Raw genomic sequence first — 26331 nt, 5'->3', positions numbered from 1 at the left:
CACTCTGTCTTCTGAACTGATCAGACCAGGAAAACAAAGCTGTAACATAAAAGAACCAGTCCTGAATAAATACAGGCACAAACAGAATATATATGATCATTAGTCATTTCACTGTACTAATACACTCCTGGAAAAAATGTTGTTCTTTATTTTATCTTTTACAATCTAAACCTGTGTCTACATGTGTAAATTTAAGATGTTGATCGTGGATTAAATGTGCTGCTTTTCGGTTAAAAGTAAAATGTTTAATTTTTCTGACTTTTAAAACCACGCCACGGCAAGCAGAATATGGCTCTTTTCTCCGCAGGTGCGCTTTACCTTACAGTCAGTGATACTGCTTTTCCCTGTGTAGAGGTTGAATGTCCCTGCCGGGCATCTTGTAGGTGCAGATGTGTTACCAAGGCAACTATGTAGGGGAAACATGTTATTGACAATTTAAATGTCATTCAAGTACATTTTATTTCAAAATCTAACACATTACTCCATAAGCAAATCAGTGTTTTCTTTTGGTATTATTCATGTTTACAGAGTATTTCAGTTGCCCATAGGGCAAAAACATACATAATGACTTACAAGTGGCCAGAAGGACAATCCAGGCAAAGCCTCTGAGTGAAGTATTTTCCTTCAGCACACTGATCAAAGTCTGAGTCCGGATTGAGAAAGAGGTCTGCACTTCCCTCTGAGGATTCTAAAACAATAAGTCAAAGAATGCATCTTATAAAGGAAAAAAGTACGTTTTTGTTCCTACCTGCAGCGATTCCAGAATGTGTCAGTAGCAGACAAATTCCTGAAGCTACAAACCAGAGCAAATGCATCTCTCCTATTGGAAGTCTAATCAAGTGCACAAGTAAGTTAAAGTTTTTGTACATTTCAGGCTGCTTTGGTGTAAGCCTGCTTGGATAAATGTTTAGAGCCAAGTAAGTGAGAGTCCCTTAGCCTGAAAGTGAAAAACCTGAAATGTGATTCCCTGGTGGTGACTCAAGTTGACAGTGATGTGCAATTAGGTTCTGTAACTGTATCTGTGACTTTCATAATGCATGAGCAAGTTCTGGCGCTTGCATGGATGTCGCCTGCCTCTGTTAGTAGATCACTGCAATCCTGCCCAAGCACAGGTGACTTAAGCAATAATGCATGGTTTACTGCTTGAAAACAGATGAAAACCTGCTTTGTTTCTGAAGACAGTTGATGGTAATTCCTCTTTACTAAAGGCATGATTTGTTTTCTCAAGGAGATGATTATAAAATCAACTGTGAATGCATATAAAAAACGTTAACATTATTTGTTGGAGTGGAAAATAAGCTGCAGCGCAGAATCTGCAGACTTTGGAGGTGGCATTAATACAGTTTTTGGCCCGTTTCATGCCAGGTGTAAAAATGCATGCACAAGCACATAAAAAATGCATACTTAGCTTTTATCTACAAAATCAGTTATTAACAAATCATCATGTTCCAATCTATATTTCCCCATTCATTTGCAACAGAAATTTGCTCCGCAGGAAGTCAGTTGCTATACATGGAAAGTTGTGAATTACTTGTTTTACACACCTCTGAATCCTTCTCAAAACCACTTCCTCTACCAAGGCAGAGAATATTCATGTGGGTGCCACAGTGTTTTGGTGCAGGTGCAAACAGAACCAAACTGTAAGAACTCACAATAGTTTACTGCATGCTAAAAGGCGCAAAAGAAACAGAAACGAAACAGGGACCAGCAATGAGGGCCTCAGTCTGTTTCTGCATGCTCTTCTGTGCAGCACAAGGTAAATTTAGAGCCTAGACAAAATGTGAAGTCGTGTTTAGACTGAATAAAATATTTTTCTTCTTTATGCAGATTTTGTGAGTTCTGCTGAAACAAAGACAGTTGTGGATTTGTTGCCCGTGGAGCTGGGCGCCAATCTCACATTGAGCTGCACCTACAACTGCTCCTCTGGATTTATTCGTGGCCACTGGAAAAAAGCCTCAGATGCCCCTCGTCGCCATAATGGAAGCAGGACTGGTGACCTTTGCACTGTGTCTCTCACTCTATCCAACGTGTCAACTGAAGGTGTAAAAGAGAACTATACATGTTACACCGAGGACACAGAGAATCCTCAGCTTCCCCAGAAGATAGTGCGCTCTGTGTCCATTTTTATTGGTAAATAAACATGAGTATCGAAATCCAGTGATCTCAAGAAGTTCTTTAGAAAAAGATGGAGTGAACTTATATTGTATTTTACAGTCCCCAAAATGGCCCCAACGTCCATAGCTGCCCCAAAGACTGAAACTAAAAATGGTGAGAAACAGTTTTTTTTATTTTATTTTACTTTTTACTCTTATTTAATTAGTTACTAACTCTGAGTTTTAGCATCACTTTCTGCTGAACCAGGGGATCAAAATGAAGGTGAGGTGGCAGTTACAACAAATAAAAATTATGAATATATACATTTGTGTGAAGGATTGAAATATTGGCTTATATTCACGATCCATATGGCCATGTGTTTACAGGAATTAAAGTTTTGGCATCGGTAACTGTTATGGTGGCCGTGGTTCTTGCAGCTTTGGCAATCTACTTGTGTGTGAACCGGAACAGGCAGAACTGCAATGGTAAAGGTGATTATTTTATAGTATACTAATGAAACACATCTGCAATAAAAATAGATTAATTTCTTAATTAGAACAATTTAAAAACATGTTTTTAAATTGGTGCTTTGATGTAAATAAGCTATTATTTTTTAAAAGTTGTGATTTTTTTTTTTAGGAGAGCCCATTACATCCAGCTCATGGTCAGTTCAATTGGAAATAAAATCTGCATAATTACTTTTAATTAACATCTGTGTTTTGGAAACAGTGAATACTTTTTTCTTAACAATTACAGCTCACCACAATCAAAACATGCCATCTTTCTACCGGTGAAAGGTATTTTGTATGAAAAATAAAAAGTACAAAAATAACAATCATTCCAAAAATGTATCGCTGCCGTTCACACTTGTTATATTTTCCAGGGACATTGTCAGCACAAAGTGAAAAAGTAACTTTGCGAATTCCTCAACCCGGTATGATGAACCCCCAGAATAACCAGCAAAGAATCACAGATTACAATAAAACACTCACAGTTACCTGAAAAATTATTTTTCTTCCCAGATTATGAGAGCGACACTGAGGTTCCGTATGCTGACATCATGATCACCGTCCGAGGGGTCAGCACACCTGAGCTGACTCAGGTTGGCTACTTGGCAACTGGAGAGGTATGACAACCAACAAATCAGTATCTCTTCTATGAGAAACTTTATTTCTTTTAATATGACACTTTTAATTCTATCTAAAACAGAAATACCTGAGTTAACGTGTTTGTCTTTTTAACACAGTTGTATGCAGTCCATATATCTGCATAAATAAAAACAGCTACTTGTTTACATTTCACAGGATTTTTACTAGTCTTTACGTTTCATAAGGACTATATTAGATTAGCTAAATAGATTGCATTTAACTACTTTTATGAAGCGATTTAGGCCTTCTTTGTTGCATTTTTTTGCATAAGATTTTTAGTAAATCTGGACTACAGACTTAGAATATTTCAGAGATTTGGCCTTTGCAAGGTCTTTGCAAAAAAAAAAAAATCAAAACAAACAAAAGAAAATTTGCCTGGAAAAGTTGCAACAAAACATGACAATGTCTACAATAATAATGGCAAGGTGTCTTGTGTAAATGCAAAAATGTAGTTTCCCATTCCATAGTTTTTGGTAGATCACACAGCAGCAGGCAATGCATTTCAATGTTGCATGGAAATGTTATAAAATTATTATGTTATGTGTCCTGTAATCTTAAGAGTGATCTTGTTATCTAGGATCATGAGAAATCTTGCAGATCTTGGTTCAGTTTGCAACATCAGTGTGTTAATCTCTATTTCATATCCAGTGGAGAGGAGATACACCCAGATCTGCCCTTCAGGCCTCTCGTTCAGCTGACAGACTAAACATCCCCCAGCCCAGAGAGGTCAGCCGCAAGATGAGCTCCAACTCCGAGTATGCAGTCATCACTTATGCCTGATTTCTGAGTGAAGCAACCTCATGTTTTTAAGTCTATTATTTACATTTTATCTTGATTCAAAACGTCAGTAATGTCTGATTGTTTGTTTGTGTGCTGTGTGTAAAACGGTGTAAAATAAACATTTACGTGAATTAAGACGTGTTTTTCCTTGCGAGTTTTTTTTTTTGTGTACGACCCTACTGGCTACCCGTATTCAACACGGTTGCTTAGAAACAGACACCAACAACGATTTACCTTTGCTAGCTATCGTCCAGAGTTTAAAAGTAGCTAAATGTCGACTGTTAAGACTTTCAGGTAACAGGTACTGCTGAAATATTTTGTTAGGACATTTTCTGAATCTTAAAAAGTAAAGATTTCACTAGTTTAGGAAGCCACATACAGAAAACGTCACAACATTTAGAAAGTTTTTAATATTAGCTTGGCTGTTCTTGTTATAAAAAAATAAAAGGGAGGAATGCGCTAACTTGTTCGTGTTGCAGCGTGAAGAAACTTTCCTACAACATGGCAGTGCCTTTTTCAAACACTCACCTGCGGGTCCCTCGAGGCTTCGGTGCCGTTTTAGAAGGTCTGGCCCGGGAGGTCCTGCGAGACCAGCCCGACGACATCCCTGCGTACGCTGCGAAATATTTCGACGCTCTTCTCAAAAAACGAGACGGTAAATCCAGCTGTTAACACAAAAAATACTACAAATGACGCTGAGTGGTGATTAAATAGTTGTCTGCTTTGTTTTGCTGTAGAGAGTGGCACAGACCCTGCTGAGTGGGCTGCCAGACTTGAAGACAGGTTCTACAACAACCATGCATTTACCACAGAGGTCTTGTTGTCATTTTTATTCAGTTATCTTCTTTTAGAAAATTCAAATGATGTTTATGCTGATTTTTAACTTCATTGTGTTTTTCCAGACTTGTCCTGAAAATGAATCAGCATCAGAAGTGACCATTTTCAGGTGAGCCATGATTTTATTTTCCACCTTAAGAGGATCAACAGGAGTAGGGGAGGGAAAGAATAGTAAGATGAAATAACCTTTTATTATTCTTTTGCTATTCTGGACATTGTTTGTCCTCGGTAGGACAGTTGGAATATGCCACTCTTTATTTTACTGAGAATCTGCAAAAATGTATTGCTATTAATAATATCACAAAAATCTTCCAATTTATTTGCTAATGACATTAAAAAACAAGTTTTAAAAAAGTGTTGTTCATTAATAAATTGTAAACAAGAATTTAAAACAAGACAAACAAAAATAACAACAGATGTAAAGGATTACCAAATAGATAAAAAACACATATTGAAACAGAAACATTAAAAAGTACATTATCTCAGCATTGCTAAGTCATCTTTGTTTGTTTAGTTTTGTTTATTACAACATTTTAAAAAAGGAAGTGAATCTCCCCATCTAATATTTCAAAGACACTTGCTTCAAAGTCCGGGAGTCATGGCTCCTCTCTGATTTTCAGCCTAGTTTTTGGGACCACCAGCTACTGGTCAGCTAAGAGCCCATGAAGGAATTCCAGGCTGAAGCAGATAGGAGAGGTATGAGAAAGCAAGATTATTTAGGCATTAATCAACTGAAATGAAGATGGATCATTTGGTGCACTTGGAGCCGACTGAGAGTAGGAAGAATTTGTGAGCCCACCATAAGGGGCATTGCAATAGACGAGACGTAGTATGATAAAAAAAAAAATAACATGCATTATTAATTTTTTTATCAACAGAACTGGCTTAAGGTTTGATATCTGCCTTAGTTTAGTGTCATTTTAAATGCTTAGGAAACATTCCGAATGCTTAAACATAGTACTAAATTATAGCTCACGGCTGTCAGATTCGCAATGTCAAGGTTTAAAAGAAGGCAGAACAAATGCATCTTCAGGAGGAAAGTCACGGGTTCAGTTTGAGCATAATCATATTTACTTGTAAATAACAAACATATCTTTATTGCACGTTTGCTTGTCCGATAAATCATCGCATATTTTAATCCTGTTGTGTTTTTTGTACTTTTTAGAGAAAAGTCCCATGAGCCTCAAACTGAAGATGAATCCAGTCACTCAGCAGTAATTTCAGCTCTTTCCACGACACAACCAGATCCCTCAGAGAAGGAGGATTCAACTGGAGGCACAGATGAGGAAGAAAGTATTCCTCCATTCCTGTCAAAGCCCACTGCGTTGATGCCATTGAAAGAAATTCACAGTGCAGAAATGGTCTTCCATGAGTCTGAAGATGACAGAGTTGATAAACAAGGAGGAGAGAGCAAAATGGTAGACTCAGAGGAAGAAAATACAGAAGACGCAGTGGAGATTGTTCCATATCCTGGTCCACCTAATATGGATGTTGGTGCTGCAGAGCTTGGAGGAACTGAGAAAATACAAGTGAGATGTTCTTCTCAAGATATTAGAAATATTGATGAAGAAAAATTCTTAAACCCTGAAGTTGAAGCTGAGTTGTCTCATGAAATCGGGCGGGGGAGCCAACAAGAAACTGAGGATCAAGCCCAAAACATTAATGAGGGGGAAAGAATGGAGGCTGATGCTTCAGATGACAAATCTTTGGTTGAGATTAGCTTTGAAGATGTTCCAGAGACTCAAGTTATTGGAGAAGTTGGAGAGGAAAAGCTTATGGAAGAAGCTTCAGTGGAGATCTTTCAGAATACTGAATTAGAAATGGAACAAAAAGCACAGTCCTTGGAGCTTACTGCAGATTCAGCAGAAGCTCAATTCAAACTTGAAATAGAAGTAATCAAGAATGATTTTATTCCAGAAGAGCAGGACATTGAGAGTCATCTGGCAGAATTTGATGTGACAAAAGAGAATCTGGACACAATTGACTCTGATACACATGCCATTGATGATGGTGAGATGGAAGAAGGTGCTAAAAGCATCAGCTCATCAGATCAGCCCACCAATGACGCAGAAAAGGAAATTAAAGACAGTGAAACGGATCGTAAGGATGCAGAGGATATTTTTGGATTTGATCAAAATCAAGAATCTAAAAATGAAAAACACCCAAATGACCCTGATTACGAACAAGATGTGACATCTGACGTGGGTGGTGAAGAAGACATATGTGCAGATGATAACGGTGAGACTAAAGATCCCAAAACTAATGATGGCAAAGTGGAACAGAGTCCGTCATACGCAACTAAGTCAAATGTATCAATGACTGGAACAGAAGAAGAAACTGTAGAAAGGGAACAAGGTACAAGAACAGCTGTGGACTCGTATCAGGAAAATAATTCAGAAGAAAAAGAGAAATACAAGAGAAAAATGTCGGATTCAGAGGTGCAAGAAAACAGTGAAGAAATGAAGAAAGAAGAGACTGTCAGCCTCACTCATAGTGCTGTTTGGACAGCTGCTGAGCATGAAGAGGAACAGGAGAAGGAGCCAGATGAGTGTGAGGAGGATGCCACAGCCTCTGCAAACAAGAGTGACAAGGTAATCTTGGATGTTCCTCTCAACAGTGTGCTAAAGGTTAATCATGCTTGTTACACTGCATTTCACACATTTCTCGTGCATTTAAATTACACATTTACAATTTATAAGAATCCCGACTGATATAATAAATGTCCTTACTGGCATTTTGAGCATGACTCTTTGACTCGGAGGTGGTTTTAGTTAGCTTAGATAAATAAAACCTTCAAGTACATGACTCAGTGGGGTAGGTTTTTTTGTAAATGCCTCCTAAATATTCAGATTTCTGGAAAATGCATAATTCTTCCTGATCCACTTTAAAGCGCATCCCAACTGGCATGTCCAGAAGTTTCCTTCTCAGGTTTGAGCAGCATTTGTTGGAGTTTCTGAGGCTTTGTTCTGATGTGTGCTTAAAAAAACATTTTGGGGCAGATCGAGTCTCCTCTTGGGAAGCCAACGGGGCCTCAGCAGACTGACACTTGACTCGATAATCCGTCATCATAAATGGTCAACAAAAGAATGTATCTTGTGAATCAGGACTCAAACGTTTACTGCTGTTTCAGGTAGCCCCAACTGATTTGTCTGGACCAACAAGGCTCCAAATGCACAGGGAGGGAGTGTAGGAGGCGGTACTGAGGATGTTACTATGGTAACCCCTCACCATTCTGTTCTCTGTCTCTCTCTGTCTCTCTCTGTCTCTCTCTGTCTCTCTCTCTCTCTCTCTCTCTCTCTCTCTCTCTCTCTCTCTCTCTCTCTCTCTCTCTCTCTCTCTCTCTCTCTCTCTCTCTCTCATTGTCGTCATGGTATGATCAGAAGATTGTGATGCTGGTAGTTGCTAGGCACCCTCTGTACCAGTAATCTACCTCTTTAAAGCAGTTTCTAACTCGCTGATTAAAAAGTAAAACATCACTTTTGGCTAAAGCCACTGCGCTTTTTAATATTTCAGACTTTTGTTGTCACATTGTCCCAGTAGCAGATTCAATTAGCTCTTCGTATTTTTTCTTCAGTTTTTGCTTCTAATTCTATTTACAAGTCCCCATAACAATTTCCATGTAGTTTAACCATTAAATTTACTAATGAATGGACTAAAAGGACCAAAATTAGCAAAAGATTCAGTTTCATGAAATGTAAATTGCTTATAATTCTCTACATTTTAACCTCTTGATTGATGCAGCTGGTGAACGTAGCACAGTTACCCGTGTGCCTAAGCAATAATGCTTCAGTAATTAGCAAACTGGAAGGAGTGTGTTACTCTCAGAGGTATAAAACGGATAAATGGATGTTTTCAGTTTCTCCCTCTCTTCGTCTTGTCTGTGAGGCTGGCAGAGGAGTGTGGGCGGCCATACCAGCTGGGATCAGAGGGATGGAGAGGGCTGTTAGCTCGCTCTGCCTCTAATAAATTTATAACACCTTCCTGTGTAAAATAGCCCAGGATGCTTGCACCATTTTTTTATTCGAACTATTAGTGGAATTTGGGAGTCAGCAATTATTGTTTTTCTTTTTGACCATTTAAACTTTGTGTCCATATTAATCATGTTTATTTTTAGAGTTCATAATAACGGTGAACATGGTGGTGTTCCTATTTACTTTCAGATTGCCAGAAACGCAACCCATAAAAGTTTAAGTCACTAAAAGAGAAATACATATTCCATTTATTTGATGGTTTGGGTCTTTTTTTCATATTTAGGATGTTTGTTTTGATTGTTTTGTTCTCTGTGTGGAAAGTGAACACAGTGGGTCATCAACCTTAATGAAGCTGAAAAGATGAAACACATGCTGTTATGTTTGTAGGAGGTCTGTCTCTCTCTTTTTCTGTCTCTCGCTCTCTTTTTACTTCTCTCCCTCTCTCTCTCTCTCACTTCTGTGCGTGTGCGGCTGTTACTGAGGGTACAGTGACTGTTAGTTAGAGCCAGTGAGGCATCTGTATTACATCGGAGACACATTTAAAGAGCGCTCTACCTGGCCTGCATCAAAATTTAGGCTCAAAAGTCACCGCGTCGACTCAGCTGAAGACTTAAATCGTCTTATAGAGAAGAAATGGACTGTCACAATGTAAGTAGAGGCTTCAGATGAACTTTTCTAAAGATTTGTTGTTTTGTTTAACCACTACTCAGTTTGTTTGGTAAATGCAGATCCAGACATTTATGAATGTATTTACCTGATGCACTTACTAATTGTACCAAACTATAAGCTGCAGATGTGTTTCTTTTATCTTCTAAATCTAAAATACATTCATTAATGATTTTAATTTATGCTTCTAAGAAAGATGCTTCAATAATGAATTCCTCAAACAAATAAGAAAAACAAGTTTTCAAACCATTTCATTCGACATGGATGATGTTTCGTGGATTTTTAAAACCAGTCTTGATCAGATAAGGACCTGTGAGGCAGTGATGTCCCAAAGAATGTGTGTTGGCAGAAAAATCCAGTGCAGCTGTGTGTCTTTGCTCCTGTGAAAGAGCTGGACGCTGGCTGCTCAGTGAGCAGTCAGACAGAGCGGCTAATGAAAGCTGGCTGAACAGGTGGGTGGTCACACTCCTACACTGGAGGGGTTTCACTTGAGACATGATGCTCTGCTTCACCAAGATTGTGGGATGACAGTGGGATCCTTCTGTGGGCTGCCTTTGAGTGAAATGTCAATCACTTACCATGAGCAAAAGCAGGGGTAAGAGCGTATCTGCTATCTCCACACGATTGAAATAGGTGTTTACATAACTCATCAATATCGCGGGCACTATTCCACTGACAGTTTGTCACAAGCCTGAATCTCTCTTCCGCCCACTCCACGTTTCCTTTGGGACAGTAGATTGGGTGCTCTAAGTATCCTGGTGAGTGGCTGGTGCAGACTGCAGAAACATTTTCGCTGGATCATCTGTTTTGGGCAAACGCTGCAGAGCAAGAACTTTTTTCCTTCTTTAAAACTGAACTGAAGCACTAAATACTTCACCGCCAACCTCAGTTTTTCCCACACAGTTTGTGTGTGTGTGTGTGTGTGTGTGTGTGTGTGTGTGTGTGTGTGTGTGTGTGTGTGTGTGTGTGTGTGTGTGAGAAATAACAAATTTTATTGATGGCTTGTGTTTTAAACTAGATGATCGGACACGTTTCCAGCTCCCTCTTGTGATTAAAAAAACAAACAAAAATAGCATCTAAACAGATGCGTCTCAGTGACAAAAAAGGATGACACTCGCACCTCTGCAAACTCAAATGACTTTCTGATAAAACGTAATAAACCCATAAATAGATGCTGTTAAACATGTACTGTTAACTTTGCAAACTATGGTCCTGCAATCTGTTTACCATGAATTACTCCCACTGGTGATTCATGGAGCAAATATCATAGCATGTTCATAAAAATCTGTTCTGGTAAACTGGGCTGTCCCCGCTTGAACAGGAGGAGTGCAGCCGACCTCAGGAGGAAGAGGACATCATGGACATCCCGCTGGATGACCCTGAGGCTAATAGGGCTGCTGCCAAGATCCAGGCGGGCTTTCGTGGCCATATGACCCGTAAGAAGATGAAGCCAGAGGACAAAGCTGAGGGGGAGGAGGTGAGCAGCACTGGGGATGTGCTCAACAGCAGCCACGGGGTGTCAGGTCAGTGTTGTAGAGCTGAGGGGTAAGAGAAAGTCCCATAATGCTGCTAAAGATGGCATTATGGTTAGTGCTTGTGCTTATGCATCGCAAGCTATGCTAAGTAACTGCAGGTAAGTGCTAGAGAAGTAATACTGTAGAGAGGATTTCGAAGTACATAGTCAAAAGCATTTACATTTATGACACAAAACACTGGTTCGGTTCCTCCTTCATCCACATCCATGAGCATAATGCAGAAACACAAACTGATTTACCATGGTACGCATTCATATAATAATCCATTTAAATTCTATACATAATTCAGGGCATCTTTTAAAGCCCCTCATGGCTTAACCTAAGTGTGATTAAAGCAAGAAAAGACTGAGTGACTCATTTAATTACCCCGCGGGGTCTTCAGCAACAGATGATTGAATCTTTCGCTGTTTTTCTTTTTTAGTTCTGCTCAAGGGCTCAGATGAATCCACATTTAGATGTGTTATTAAAGACAGACAAAGCTGTTTAGGTTCTGTTCACTTAGAAAATGTCAAAGTACATTATTGCTGTTTTCTTTCTTTTATTTCATACAAGAAGGAGGAAATAAAACACTCAAATTATGTTTCTTTATTGGACAGAAGTATAAAATTAAACTTGAAAAGCTGTCTGTTTACTATAAAAGTATTTTTTTATTATTATTATTATACGCTAAGCACTCAAAACAGATTCAGTTTGCTCTATGAGGAAATAAATCTTAAGACTCATCTGTCTTAAAATGCAGCGTTTACATCACGTGATTTCTTTTTCTGGGAAGAATGATTCTTCCTAACCTAGTTGTATCGTTAGGTAGGGGGTGTATTTATAGCTGCAGGTGCATTAGGTACAGTATATACCTAAAAGGGCCAGGCAGAATTAATGGAGCTGCTCCCACTGGGGGAGACCCCCTTTTCGCAAGATAAGTGTAAACTCCTTTAAAGTTGAGTTCCTTCTACTCATATCTACTAAGTATTATGCCTAACAACTGTGTACAAAATAGAAAAATATGTATTTTTATCTTTAATTTAAAAGAAAACTCAAATAAGTGCAGTATTATAGTTTTGCCACTTGGTAAAAAAGCCTTTCACCTTGACCAAACAGAACCTCTTCTTTCTAGGTTGTTCATTTGTTTACTTTCCTTTGCCTGTGTCTTTTTTTAGAGGCAGGAAGATCGGGGGCAGTAGAGAGAGACGACACATCTGTGCCGGAACAGTGACGCCCCTGTCCTGACCTGGATGGAAAGAAGGAGGAGGAGAGTGAAGGTAGTGGGAGAAGGTTGGCGTAAGCTGGCGGAGCTGGCTATCAGGCACACCTTTTTAACCCCCCGCCCTGCCCGTCAGAAGTCATCTTCTTTATTTTTTAACACAAATTAGCGGTAGAAAAATGAACAGTTTTGAGGGTGTGTAATGTGAATTTTGTGAACTTTAACACTCCCTCTCTGCTTCTTCAGCAGCCTCATCAGTGCGGATGTCTTTGACCCAGAATTTGCAACTCACTGCATGTACTTGTGAAACTTCTGGTACTGTGCTAGTTTTTAGACGAAGATCTGTGAATGTGTAAATGAATGTCCTCTAAATGCAAAACAGGGCTTATTTTGAGATGGATCAGCGCATATACTCTGTGTGTACACCTTGAATGCGTCACTTTTGGTGATTAGTGGCTTGCGTTACGTGTTGTTCTTGCCGTGTTTTCTGACCTGCCTGTAATTCAACAGTTATTGGTCTTGCTCATAAAATGATTAAAACTTACAAATCACCAAAAGAAAACTAGCTATGTATGTTCTATTTGTTATATTTATCTCTCCGATCACATCAGTCTTTTCACAGTTCCAAGCATTTTCTATAAATCTGATCTTCCAGAACAGTGAGCATGCAGTTATCAGATGCATTTGGGTACAGCTTTATCTTAACGAGATATCCGTTCAATATGCTCGTTTTTTAATTGATTTTTTTTGTGTCGGTGAGTTAAACTTGTATTTGAAAACAGTTGTAAAAGCTTTCAGAGCCTTTAAAAGTAACATATTAGTACCTGAATACTGGTGTAGAGTCATGGCATTACACTAATAAATCCACTCCAAATGAACAGTGAAATGTCTGCTTTAAACTTAATTTAATGATGATTCAAACATATCAACTTCATTTTTTTGTCTTTTGAATAAAAAGTAAAATCTGTAAATTTGTACACAAAATGAAGACGCGTCCTCTCCTGTGCAACAAAAGCTGAGCTTTTAATAGAAAGAAACGTGTTTTCTTAAAGATGAAACAAGGTTCTGCTTCCCGTGTGGTTCTCCAACACTAAAACTTTCATGAATCATTCATAACATAACTGTTTAGCTTGTACTGGTTTTTTTTTTTTTTGTTTGCAGAAGATGGAGGTACTCATATTTAGCATAAATAACGACATTGAATGCCACAAATAATAATGTATCAAAGTGATACTTGAGAGGTGATAGAGTGAGACTTGTCAGGTGTTTTATAACAAATGCTTTATTGTAATAAGGTGGTCAGAACCACAAAAGTACACCTTAATTTCTCTTCATCTGGCGAGGCAGTCTTGTTGGCTTTATGAGAAGCAGGATAGAGCATCTTCAGTCTCCCAGCGCACCCACTCAGCCCACCCACACACATCTGAACCACGCAGCACACTGCACAAGCTCAAACTGCACATGCATTCTCACACAGGAAAAACGCAACCCATACTTTAGCACACCAATCACACTCAAGTCACTCATCCCCACAGTCACACACTCACATGTGTGTTAACGGGCTGTGTCACCAGCTGTAGAGATAGGACAATCAGCGTCTCGTTAGAAGTGGTTTTGCACTGGCAGAGTGCAAACACTTCCATCTCAGGCTGACATCCCTCCTCCTCAATCTCATAAACATCCTCTACGGGTTTTATTTCGATCTATTCTGTTCTCCTACTCAGTCCCAGAGGTGGCACGGTCACGTCTTCGGTCTTTAATGACTGTGGGTGAACAATCAATATTATGCACACCTCCAAACATAGCACAACACCCACTTTGTGCTGTCGATTGAATTCCGACAGTGAAGGGGAAGGTGCGTTTTAAAATAAAGTATGATCCTGATCATCGTGTTTGTTGGGATGTTACTGGATCCAACATGGCAGCCCTAACCACATCACCTCATGTAAGTTTGGTCCCTTTTTACAAGTTGCTTAGTTGAACTTGGGACTATTTTAAGAGCACATCATAAGAGAGAGCTGCTTGGTTGCCTTGTTCTACTTCTTAGACAGCTCGTCAGGAAGGAAAAAGATTTCCAGTCTCCAGGGAGATAATTAGAGACCAATCCGCCAGGACAAACAGCAGGGGGCGCAATTATATTATTTCCACTGGTTCCTCTCCCTGCCTTGCTATCTTAAAAGGACCTTTTTAATTCCAAGTCGGTTACACAATAATAGGATGGAGATAAACACCTGATTTCTATCATTTATGAGGTGAAATAATATTTATTTCAACGAAACAAGATTAAGTTAGAATATTCTGACCATTTCCAGGTAAAATGAATTGTTTTGGATCAGAGGAGATTGTTTTGTACCAGTCGTACGTATAAAACACAACAATGTTTTCAGTCATAAAGTATTCACATAAAACTGTCTGAGCCTCACGAGCTCTGCCTAGATCAGAGGAGTGGGCATGCATGGCTTTTAGTGAGGGCAGAGGTGTAGGGGAGAGGTTGGACTTTGATGGCTCAGTTCACAGGAATCTGGACACCAGGAGGGAGGATCAGTAGCTACACTCCCACAGTCCTAGAGATCCACTCTTGTCAACCGTGTGTCCTCTGCAGAGAATTGGTCTCTTTGTCTTTCCAGTTAAAAAAACTCTTAATAAAATACTTGCTGGAAGTGGGTGAGATGACTTATAACGCAGCTGACTCATCAAAGGACATGGGCTAATCCAGAAAACATAACGACAGGAGACTGATGTCACTTCTGGGAGTTTACTCTTGGCAATAGATCTGAAATATTAAAAAGTGAGCCTGAATGGCAATGAGAAGCAAGATCTAAATTCTTTAAATGGTTATTTTTTTTCTTTCGCTTTCTCAGCGCTCACTCTTTTTTTTCTAAGAGAGTAAATAACCTCTCCCTGGGCTGCCACCTTACTGTGGTGGAGGGGTTTGAGTGTCTCAATGTTCCTAAGAGCTAAGTTGTCTGAGTCTTTCTGCCTCTGGTGGGGTCACCCATGGCAAACAGGTCCTAGGTGAGGGATCAGACAAAGAGCAGCCCGAAGACCTCTTATGATGAATTATGTAAATGGAAACCGTGTTCCCTCGCCCAGACGTGGGTCACTGGGGCCCCCCTCTGGAGCCAGGCCTGGAGATGGGACACGTTGGCGACCGCCTGGTGGCCGAGCTTTCACCCATGGAGCCCGGCCGGGTACAGCCCGAAGAGGAAACGTGGGCCCCCCTTCCCATGGGCTCACCACTCGTGGGAGGGGCCAAAGGGGTCGGGTGCAGTGTGTGACGAGTGGTAGTCGAGGGCGGGGACCTTGGCGGTCTGATCCTCGGCTACAGAAGCTGGCTCTTGGCACATGGAATGTCACCTCTCTGGTGGGGAAGGAGCCTGAGTTGGTGTGTGAGGTTGAGAGGTTCCAACTAGGTATAGTCGGACTCACCTCAACGCATGGCTCTGGCTCTGGAACCAGTTTCCTGGAGAGGGGTTGGACTTTCTACCACTCTGGAGTTGCTCCCACTGAGAGGCGCCGAGCAGGGGTGGGCATACTAGTTGCCCCCCATCTTGGTGCCTGTACATTGGGGTTTACCCCAGTGAATGAAAGGGTAGCCTCCCTCCGTCTACCTGTGGGGGGACAGGTTCTGACTGTGGTCTGTGCTTATGCGCCAAACTACAGTTCAGACTACCCACCCTTTTGGAGACCTTGGAGGGGGTGCTGGAAAGCGCTCCTTCCGGTGACTCCCTCGTTCTGCTGGGGGACTTTAATGCTCACATGGGCAACGACAGTGAGACCTGGGGAGGTGTGGTTGGGAGGAACGCCCCCCCCCTGATCTGAATTCGAGTGGTGTTTTGTTATTGGATGTCTGTGCCAGTCATGGATTGTCCATAATGAACACCATGTTCAGACATAAAGGTGTCCATATGTGCTCTTGGTACCAGGATACCTTGGGCCGCAGCTCGATGAACGACTTTGTTGTTGTTTCATCTGACCTGCGGCCGCATGTCTTGGACACTCGAGTGAAGAGAGGGGCGGAGCTGTCAGCTGACCACTTCCTGGTGGTGAGTTGGCTCAGAAAGTGGGGGAGGATGACGGTCAAACCAGGCAGGCCCAAACGTATCGCGAGGGTCTGCTGTGAACGTCTGGCAGTCTCCTGTCAGAAGGAGCTTCAATTCCCACCTCCGACAGACCTTCCAAAATGTTCCGGGGGAGGCGTGGGACATTGAGTCTGAATGGGCCCCATTCCGTGCCTCCATTGTTGAGGCGGACGACCGGAGCTGTGGTCACAGGATCGTCGGTGCCTGTCGTGGTGGCAACCCCCGAACCCGCTGGTGGACACTGGCGGTTAGGGATGCTGTCAAGCTGAAGAAAGAGCCCTGTCAGATCTTTTTGGCCTGTGGGACTCCAGAGGCAGCTGACGGGTACTGGCAGTCCATGCGGAGCGCAGCTCGGGTGGTCGCCAAGGCAAAAACCCAGGCATGGGAGGCGTTCGGTGAGAGCATGGAGCAAGACTTCCGTACGACTTTGAGGGGATTCTGGTCCACCATCCGGTGCCTCAGGGGGGAAAGCAGTGCGCTACCAACACTATCTAAAGTGGGGACGGTGTGCTGCTGATCTCTACCTCTACTACCGTTGTGGATCAGTGGGCAGAATACTTCGAAGACCTCCTCGATCCCACCGACACGTCTTCCAGTGAGGAAGCAGATTCTGGGGACTTTGGGTTGGCCTCTCAAATCTCTGGTGCTGAGGTCACTGAGGTTAAAAATCTCCTCTGTGGCAAGGCTCCAGGGGTGGATGAGATCCGCCCGGAGTTCCTTAAGGCTCTGGATGTTGTGGGGTTGTGTTGGCTGACGCGGCTCTGCAATATTGCATGGACATTGGGGGCAGTCCCACTGGACTGGCAGACCGGGGTGGTGGTCCCCTTATTTAAAAAGGGGGACCGCAGGGTGTGTTCCAACTACAGTGGGATCACACTCCTGAGCCTTCCTGGTAAGGTCTATTTAGGGGTTCTGGAGAGGAGGGTCCATCGGATTGTTGAATCAGATTCAAGAGGAGCAATGTGGTTTTCGTCCTGGCTGTGGAACACTGGACCAGCTCTATACCCTTAGGGGGATCCTGGAGGGTGTGTGGGAATTTGCCCAACCAGTCTACATGTGTTTTGTGGATTTGGAGAAGGTGTTTTGCCCCGTCCCTCGGGGGGCCCTGTGGGGGGTACTCCGGGAGTATGGGGTATCAGGCCCTCTGATACGTGCTGTTAGGTCCCTGTATGACTGGTGTCCGAGCTTGGTCCGCATTGCCGGCAGTAAGTCGGGCTTGTTCCCAGTGAGAAATGGACTCCGCCAAGGATGCCCTTTGTCACCGATTCTGTTCATAACCTTTATGGACAGGATTTCTAGGCACAGCCAAGGTGTGGAGGGCATCTGTTTTGGTGGCCTGAGGATCAGGTCCATGCTTTTTGCAGATGATGTGGTCCTGTTGACTTAATCAGAATATGATCTTCAGCTTTCGTTGGAGTGGTTCGCAGCCAAGTGTGAAGCAGCTGGGATGAGAATCAACTCCTCTATATCTGAGACCATGGTCGTAGGGTAGAATGCCTTCTCTGGGTCAGGATAAGGTCCTGCCCCAAGTGGAGGAGTTTAAGTATCTCGGGGTCTTGTACACGAGTGAGGGAAAACTGGAGCATGAGATCGATAGGCGGATTGGTGCTGCATCTGCAGTGATGCGGGCATTGTACCGGTCTGTCATGGTGAAGATAGAGCTGAGTCAGAAGGCGAAGCTCTCGATTTACCGGTTGATCTACGTTCCTACCCTCACCTATGGTCATGAACTTTGGGTAGTGACCGAAAGAACGAGATCGTGGATACAAGCTGCCGAAATGAGTTTTCTCCGGAGTGGCTGGGCTCATCCTTAGAGATAGGGTGAGATGCCCAGTCATTCGGGAGGGGCTCAGAGTAGACCCGCTGCTCCTCCACATCGAGAGGACCCAGTTGAGGTGGCTCGGGCATCTGGTCAGGATGCCTCCTGGACGCCTCCCTGGTGAGGTTTTCCAGGCACGTCCAACCTGGAGGAGACCTAAAGGTAGACCCAGGACACGGTGGAGGGACTATGTCTCTCACCTGGCCAGGGAACGCTTTGGGATTCCCCCAGAGGAACTGGTCCAAGTGGCTGGGGAGAGGGAAGTCTGGGCGTCTCGCCTTAGGCTACTGCCCCCGCGACCCGACTCTGGATAAGCGGATGAAAATGGATGGATGGAGAGAAAAGAAGGTTTCCTTTAGCTTCACTTAACTTTGGTGGGAAAACAAGGCCAGGATTGTTTAAGACTGTTTGATGCAGTGCCTTCTGTGATTTTCTTATTTCTTTTTACAGTTTTTCTCAATTGTTTACACACATTTTCTGGTACTTGAGACAAAATGACCACAACATGTAACCAATTCACCAACCCCCTTAACCAATTCTGCTAAACTACAAGCACAATCCCTGCTTTGCACTCAAATTGCAAATCTAAAACACACTTTTCAAAACACTACACACAATTCTCTGCTGTTGACACTATTTTCATGCGGAAAATATCTTGTTTTCACAAGGAACCCTCTGCATATCAAATATGCACACTGACATCACACCGTTTCACAATCAGCAATCAGAGCTTTAGCATAAAAGGGCAACAGGTGAGCTCTTCTGTTTTGGAGCAATGGATGCCAACATTGTAAACAGAGGCAGAGCCAGAGGAGTGAGAGTAAGAGGAGGAGGACGAGGAAGACCAAGGACCATAATCTCTGATGAGATCCGAGCCACTTTGGTTGATCATGTGGTCAACCATGGTCTTACAATGAGGGAGGCTGGGCAAAGAGTACAGCCAAATTTGAGCAGGTACACTGTAGCATCCATCATCCGGACCTTCCGAAATGAGAATAGGTAAGAAATCTTCTCTCACTAGAAAATGGCAGTACTGCACATTAGGGCCTGCACGACTTTATTTTTTTTAAAGTCGACAGTCAAGTAATGAAAGTCGAGTAGACTTCGACTAGTCGTTGATGACGTCATACGCCGGAAGCGGCGGCGTGTGTGTGTGTGGTGGTGGGGGGGGGGGGGGGGGGGGTCGGTCGGTAGGTTCGCTGGAGTTTTTGACAATTAAAATTGCGCCCACATTTTCTAAGTTAACACATCTCTTTTAACAACGGTAGTTTCTGCATCCTACTTCAGTCCTCTCCCCCCTCCCCCTGCGCAGCAGCCGCCGCAAACTCACTGATGCGCCTGCAGCCTCTCAGAGTTCCTGCTGCTCTAAACATTAAAATAATTATTTCATTTTCTGTTCCTCACTTCTGATGACCTTCAATGGTGTCTGTTTGTCGCAACCACCAGGTACAAAAACTAACTTGTTTTTATTTGACTATTTTTCTGTCCTGTTTATTATCTTCCTGCATCTCCTCTCAATCCTAAAGAAAAACTGCTACCTGGGTTCATATATATTCACCTTATGAGTTACCTTTGAACTGCAGTTCTAAAAGATCTACCGACCGCAAAAACAGCGGAGTGCCGCTGCTCGCCGGCCGACTACAACGGGACCGTTTTTGCTGCGGAGAGCGGAGCGGTGTGGAGATAATGGAATCTTGGGGGTGCGTCACCGGAGGACAACAGGTGATGCGCCTCGCTCCGCAGCAGCGAAATGCATCAGGCACAAATAACAGACAGAAAACATGAAAGGAAATGAGCCGACATGAACGATCACGTGTTTAATTTGTTTTTGAGGTGGTGACACCTGATTTGGCGGTGCTCAGGATGCAATGCCTGGAGCGCATGTCAACGATCAGCTTTGCATGCACAAACTGATTAGGATGGGGGTGAGGGGAAGGTTAAATTGCAAGAGGGAAAAGGTCACAGTTTGGTTAAATGTCCGTTTTACCGCCGGTGTCAGTACCGCACAGCGCGTCGCCTCCGCCTCGATCCAGACGCGCAGGGGCTCATCACCTGCTGTCTTTTCCGAGGACTGCATCTTGTCAGTCATTATCACGTGACAGCGACTAGTTGATGACAGGCATAAAAAGTCACTACAGAGCCGTGAAGTCGACTAGTCGACTAGTCGACTAGTCGACTAGTTCGTACAACCCCTACTGCACATCAATACAATCAGTATTCAAAGAGTATAGTAGTAGTATTGCCTGTGGACTGTTTTGTTGGACAGTAAAAATACTGTAAAGCATGTTTCCAGTATTTAGGAAATGTACCTACTTTGTATTCACATTATTTTACTATTCGTTTGGCAGAACTGAAAGATTACCAAAACGAGGAGGTCGGGAACGTCTTCAGTCTCCTGAACAGGAAACAGAAATCCTCAACATGGTCCTAGAAAACAATGCCATAACATTACGGCAAATACAAAGAAAAAATATTAGAAAACAATGACATGTTTCAAAATATTGATAGGGTCAGCCTATCAACACTGGACTGTGTCTTGCACAGATATCATCTCAGGATGAAGCAGGTCTGCAGGTGCCATTTGAATACAATTCAGAAAGAGTCAAAGAATTGCGATATAACTATGTGCAAGTGAGTCCCACAATCGATGCATACACTCAACACTGTGTACAGTAAATTATACATATTTCAATATTGTGATCATAATGATTGTGCTTCACAATAGTGGCCACTCCATGTATTTGTGTGTTCAGAGTGTAAAAACAATATTCTGAAATATTTTATGACACATGTGTGTATATACTGTCTGTAGTAGGTGTAACACTGAACCAAAAAGACTTACAGTAAGTCATTATGATGAACGGAGAAGTGTTTTCCATTCATCATAGTGTTTAACATTGAGCACGTAAGTGTTCGGCTGGTTCTTATAAATGTCTATTCATATGATGGTTTGTGTGTCATTTGAAAACAAAATCACATTGTGAGGAGAAATAATGTTTTGAATGTGAAGTTTCATTTTGCAGGTTAATTTATGGGTTTTGCCCATTGTGTGTGTTTTTTTGGATTTGTGTGTAGAGTTCTGACAATATGAGGCATGCTTTCAGAAAATGTGTGCTAACAATTGAGGAAAAACTAAACATTGGGCTGTTGCCTGAATAATTAACTCCACCTAGAGGAGGAATCAAGTAATGCCTTGTAGATCTCTGTTTTGTAGCTCTCGGACAGGTGATGGCAGAGAGAGATGGGTTAAAAACATCAGCTTAAAAGCAGATTCACACAAGAGATGAACTGGGGGTGTATTGCAAGGTTTCAGACCATAAAAGAGTATTTAACACATTTGACAAGTTCAAGTGGATTCCTCTCAGAGCTGCTTATTCAGCTGAAGTAAACTTCCTAGTAGCAGGAACTTTTGCAAACTAACTCAAAGTTTGTTTTAATGTTAAATTAAATTGATTAAATCATAAATATAATCATGATTTAAAGTTGCCTTAAAACCACAGCATGTTGTCTTTGAGCTCTCCTTTGAAAGTAGAAGAAAAGGGCCGGTCAACACTGTGTCTCTGTCTCACACACGAACACACACACAGTTGGCTGTTGTGGGCTGTGGTGACTGGGGGACCGTGGGGAGACTGGAGCTCAGTGTGACCAGGCAGAGGCCATTGCTGCAGGCAGGCAGACAGGCGGTGGAGACGTGCCCAGGGTGGATAAAACATGTTCACTAAGCGGGAGAAAGACTCTGCCCAGGACACAAGATGAAGGTGGAGAGGGAGTCCCCCTTCACAGGAGACAATTTCAGTGGCATTCCTTCACTACTGACGCTCTCTTGCTTCTTCCTCCTCCTCTTCTTCACAGGTAGGTCAAGATGTTTGTTATCCAACCAAAGATCAGAAAATATTTGTCTTAAAGTCTAATAAATATGTATTAAACTGAAACTTTTAAACTTGACTTGTTTATTTAATTTCACAGTTCGTTTAAAACAAATCTTGTTTTTTTAGGATTTCTTGCAACTGTACAACTCAAATAAAACTAACATACATTTAAAACTGAAGTAAATCTGTATGGTAAATGAACCAGAGTTGTTTAGCAAGCCTAGTTGGCAGCAGAACACATCCGTTCATGAGTGGCACTCGTGTTTTAAGTTCAAAAGAAACTGAAGTGTCCACTGAAAGTGAAAAGAAACAATTAAAGGGTTCAAAGTAAAACCATTTAGCCAAAGGAGCTAAAAATCAGGCATGGCTTGCATTTGATCCTACAGAAACGTTATTTAGAGGTGAAAAGTCAAAAACTTGTGTGATCTGATTTCACAAAAGTACCACGGGTCCAGTTTACCCAACCGGAGCAGATTTGGCAGAATAACTGGATGCTGTGTCCATCTCTAGCTTCACCAGAGACAAAGAATGTCTCTCTTGCCCTCTCTCACTCTTTTTAAGGGAGGAAACTAGTCCCAACAATCATGCCCTTTGTCTCATTGCCGTGGCAACCCTTGTCAGGCGAACCGAATGGTTACCAAGGCAATGAGGCGATGCCCTGCTAGCTGCCTCTCTGCAAAGAATAGCAAGCCAAGCAGAGTCCCTCTCTCCCTCTCCTCTCACTCAGACTGATTTCTCCATCAGTAAAGCCAAACAGTAGGACGTCCCCAAAAGACCCACAGCCAATGTTTGGGCCTCCATGTGCCCAGCCACAGCTGAGTTATAGGAACCTCCACTGTGAACTTAATAGCTTTGCTTTGTTTGGTTTCCAAGACAGGGCTTTACTGTATAGGTAAAATGTGACTTAAACTATAAAAGTTTTTCCCTGAACCCTGTGGGAGGTGGACAATAACTGGGGAACACAAATCAAAATTAGTATATTACTTGTTCTCTGCAAGAGGTCCATGTGGAGGCATTCATTGAGGGAGTTTCTGAGAAACGGATTAGTGATCAAGATGCAATTTGTTTGAAGAAAGTCTGGATATTTCAAGTTTAAATTCTTATAGTTTAAAGAAAAACTAATCTGCTGCTGCTCTAATAAAAAGGGGCCTTTGACAAAGCATTTGGTATTAAAATGTCACACAATATGAAAAAAAACTTGTCCTATTTGCTTTTTTACCTGACAGTGAAGTTCAAGGTGGCTGCTCGTTGTTTAAGTTGGGATTTAATGCAAATGTGTTCATATGTGATGCATTCAGACATTGGCAAATCTTTATGCATACTTTTGCAGGACTTTTACAGAAATAACAATAATACAGAGTTCTCAACACCAAAAAGCAAAGTGAAAGCATTTTCTTTTTTGTCAACTGCACTTGGTTTTGCTATGTGTTATGCTGCCTTGTGTCTTAGGAGTTTCTGTGGTGATCTTGACAAAACTTATCTAGGAAATATTAAATTCCATTTCACTTTTCATAAGTTAAAACAACACTAAATATCCAGGTCAGGAAAAGAAATTAAGAAAATATGATCATTTAAAAAAATTAATTTTGGAGCAAAAAGGTTCAGCATTTTTATTCAATTAGCCTGCTGTCTTTAGACTGTTTTTAGTTATTTACGCCTCAATTAAGGACTAATATGTGCTCTCAAATGACTGAACAGAGCATAAAAAGTTGGGAGGAGGTATGTATTTTATGAATTTGCAAATTTTTCAAGCATTTGTAAGTACTTGTTTGTGCTTTTGTCCTATTACAGTTTTTTCTATTGCTAAAACTCAAACAGCAAAAATGAGGCACAATTTTCACAACCTCTACTTCTGTTCCCAATCGCTTGACTCAATTTATCACTGCTTAAGATTTCCTTATCATATTAGAACTCTGATTTTCCTCCTTTACACTCTGATGTCAATTTCACATTACCATGCTGTCAAAACACAACACACAATTTTCAGGTTTACACACACTTCTCACATAAATTCTCAAAGCTTCAATCAACAACACACAAATATTCAAATCTCGAAACCTTCGGACCAGGTGAGCTATTTGCAGTCAGGGACCGCAGCATAAAAGGAGGCTTGACACTCTGTTTTGTTTGATGAGCAATGGAGAACAGAGACAACAGACAACAGAGAAGGAGAGGGGTACGTATGGGAGGAGGAGGAGAAAGAGGAGGACAGGGAAGAGGAAGAGGAGAAAGAGGAGGAGGAGGAGGACGGGGAAGGGGAAGAGGAGGAGGAGAAAGAGGAGGATGGAGAAGAGGAAGAGGAGGAGGACAACAAGGAGAAGCAAGATAACGAAGAAGCAGAATCTAAATCTCCAAGGAAATTCGTGCCACTGTATTGGACCATGTGCTCAACCATGGGTTGACCATGAGGGATGCTGGCCAGAGGGTCCAGCCAAACCTCAGCCGTTTCACAGTGTCGACCATGTTTTGTCTCAAAATTTGTGTGATGTCTAATGTTTGTCTATGAGAGAAGTGGGCGTTGTAATAGATTCAGTGTGTTCCATTTCTCTAATTGTGTTTTCAGTTTTGCTCTTGTGTTCTTTCCATGCTTGGTAGTGTTCAGCCAAAAGCTACTTGTTTTTATTCAGTGAATGGTATGTGTGTGTCATGTGGAAATATGGCTGTGTTTACCAAATGAAAGCGTGTTCCATTTTGTGAACATGTTACGAGATTTGATGGCAGAGTTGTTTTGCAAAGGGACGACAGGGTTTAGCAATTTGTGTGTGATGTTTGAGGTTTTGTGTGTGCAGTTTTGAAAAACGTGTTTTAGCAATCGAAAAAAACTGTAAAAAGTAAGCCTGGTTGTGCTATCCATCTATGCATCCATCCCTTTTTGTCCACTTATTCGGGGTCGGGTCACAACTACAGCCAAAGCAGGGAGGCCTGGACTTCCCTCCCCAAGCCACTTGGGCCAGCTCCTCTGGGGGAATCCCAAGGCATTCCCGAGACAGCCAAGAGACAGTCCTTCCAGGTGTCCTGGATCTTCTTGTCTCCTCTAGGTTGGACATGCCTGGAAAATCTCACCAGGTAGGCATCCAGATCAGATGCCTGAGCCATGTCAACTGTTTTTTATCGATGTGGAGAAGCAGCGGGTCTACCGTGAGCCCCTCCCAAATGACTGAGCTTCTCACCCTACCTCTAAATGATAAATGACCCACACTTGTATAGCGCCTCTCAGAGTAAGGACTCCAAAGCGCTTTACACTACAGTGTATCATTCATCCATTCACACACTCATTCACACACTGATGGTGATGAGCTACGATGTAGCCACAGCTGCCCTGGGGCGCACTGACAGAGGCGAGGCTGCCGAGCACAGGCACCACCTCTAAGGAAGAGCCCAGCCACTCTGTGGAGAAAACTCCTTTTCGCCGCTTGTATCTGCAATCTCATTCTTTCTATCACTCCCCAAAGCTTGTAAATGAGGGTAGGAACATAGATGGAATGGTAAATTGAGAGCTTCCCCTTCCAGCTCAGCTCTCTTTTCACCACAACATACCAGTATGCATCAATGCAGATGCAGCACCAATCCGCCATTTGACCTCACACTCCATCTGAACATGTGAGGTAGGACCTCATCCCTGACTTGGAGAAGACCATCCATCAATCCATTTTTGGCCGCATATCCAGGGTCAGGTCACGGCGGCAGTAGCCTGAGCAGGGAAGCCCAGGCTTCCCTCTCTACAGCCACTTGGGCCAGCTCCTCCAGGGGACTCCTAAGACAAGAGACAAAGTCCCTCCAGCATGTTCTGGACCTTCCTTTAGGTCTTCTCCCGGTTTGACGTGCCTGGAAAACCTCACCAGGCAGGCATCCAGGAGGCTTCCTTACTAGATGCCCAAGCCACCTTAACTGGCTCCTCTCTATGTGGAGAAGGCATTCCACCCTTTTCCAGTTCAGCAGCATGGTCTCGGAGTTTGAGGAGCTGATTCTCATCCTCAGCCTGGTTGTGCTAGTGTCTGTAATAAAAATATGCCAGATTATGTGTGGCAAGTTGACCTAGTGAAACAAAAACAACATCAAAGAAATCAATTTGCAAATTTAAAAATGAAATACATAAATCTGTTTTAAAAGAATATTACAGTTTTTCTCAAATGCTAAAGCACAAAAGCCAATCCTCGAAACCAAGTGACCAGTTGTCTAAACACATTTACTAATTCTAGCCATCATTTTCCATTATCATAAACACTTTTCACATGAAGACACAATTCACAAAACACAATCCTCCGTTCTCATAAATCTAAACACATTTTTCCTTGCTAAAACACAAGTTGCAAAAGAACTCTGCTCATATTC

The 26331-nt window shown here is 42.3% G+C and overlaps 3 protein-coding genes across 9 annotated transcripts in view; all 3 read left to right on the top strand.

The window, feature by feature from the left end:
• The first annotated feature begins 1657 nt into the window (after positions 1–1657).
• LOC107380343 (uncharacterized) lies at positions 1658–4154 on the top strand. 2 transcript variants are annotated; one of them, XM_054742694.2, is made up of 9 exons: positions 1658–1756; positions 1828–2130; positions 2215–2268; positions 2481–2579; positions 2734–2758; positions 2851–2891; positions 2978–3028; positions 3117–3220; positions 3891–4154. In XM_054742694.2, the coding sequence occupies exons 1-9, from the start codon at positions 1666–1668 to the stop codon at positions 4020–4022; spliced, it is 900 nt and encodes a 299-aa protein (XP_054598669.1). In that variant the 5' UTR covers positions 1658–1665; the 3' UTR covers positions 4023–4154. The 2 variants fall into 2 exon arrangements, with proteins under 2 accessions (XP_054598669.1, XP_054598668.1); XM_054742693.2 differs by having other exon boundaries at positions 2481–2585.
• Positions 4155–4192: 38 nt separating this feature from the next.
• nrgnb (neurogranin (protein kinase C substrate, RC3) b) lies at positions 4193–13115 on the top strand. 5 transcript variants are annotated; one of them, XM_015951539.3, is made up of 7 exons: positions 4193–4316; positions 4502–4677; positions 4760–4836; positions 4925–4968; positions 6025–7450; positions 10818–11019; positions 12186–13115. In XM_015951539.3, exons 1-7 carry the CDS (start codon positions 4294–4296, stop codon positions 12239–12241), a joined length of 2004 nt encoding a protein of 667 aa, XP_015807025.1. In that variant the 5' UTR covers positions 4193–4293; the 3' UTR covers positions 12242–13115. The 5 variants fall into 5 exon arrangements, with proteins under 5 accessions (XP_015807025.1, XP_015807029.1, XP_015807026.1 ...); XM_015951543.3 differs by having other exon boundaries at positions 4202–4316; positions 10818–10973; XM_015951540.3 differs by having other exon boundaries at positions 4231–4323.
• Positions 13116–21657: 8542 nt separating this feature from the next.
• Positions 21658–26331, top strand: part of hepacama (hepatic and glial cell adhesion molecule a) — an 11530-nt gene continuing 6856 nt past the window's right edge. For both annotated transcript variants that reach the window (XM_054742695.2, XM_015951551.3), the window contains exon 1: positions 21658–21982. In XM_054742695.2, the coding sequence (XP_054598670.1) occupies positions 21883–21982 (100 nt within the window). In that variant the 5' untranslated portion in view covers positions 21658–21882. The remainder of the gene's footprint in view (positions 21983–26331) is intronic.

Source organism: Nothobranchius furzeri, chromosome 13 (genome assembly GCF_043380555.1).
Source record: "Nothobranchius furzeri strain GRZ-AD chromosome 13, NfurGRZ-RIMD1, whole genome shotgun sequence".
NCBI lineage: Eukaryota > Metazoa > Chordata > Actinopteri > Cyprinodontiformes > Nothobranchiidae > Nothobranchius > Nothobranchius furzeri.
Note: the sequence above shows the minus strand (reverse complement) of the source record. Positions and strands in the feature narration are given on the sequence as shown.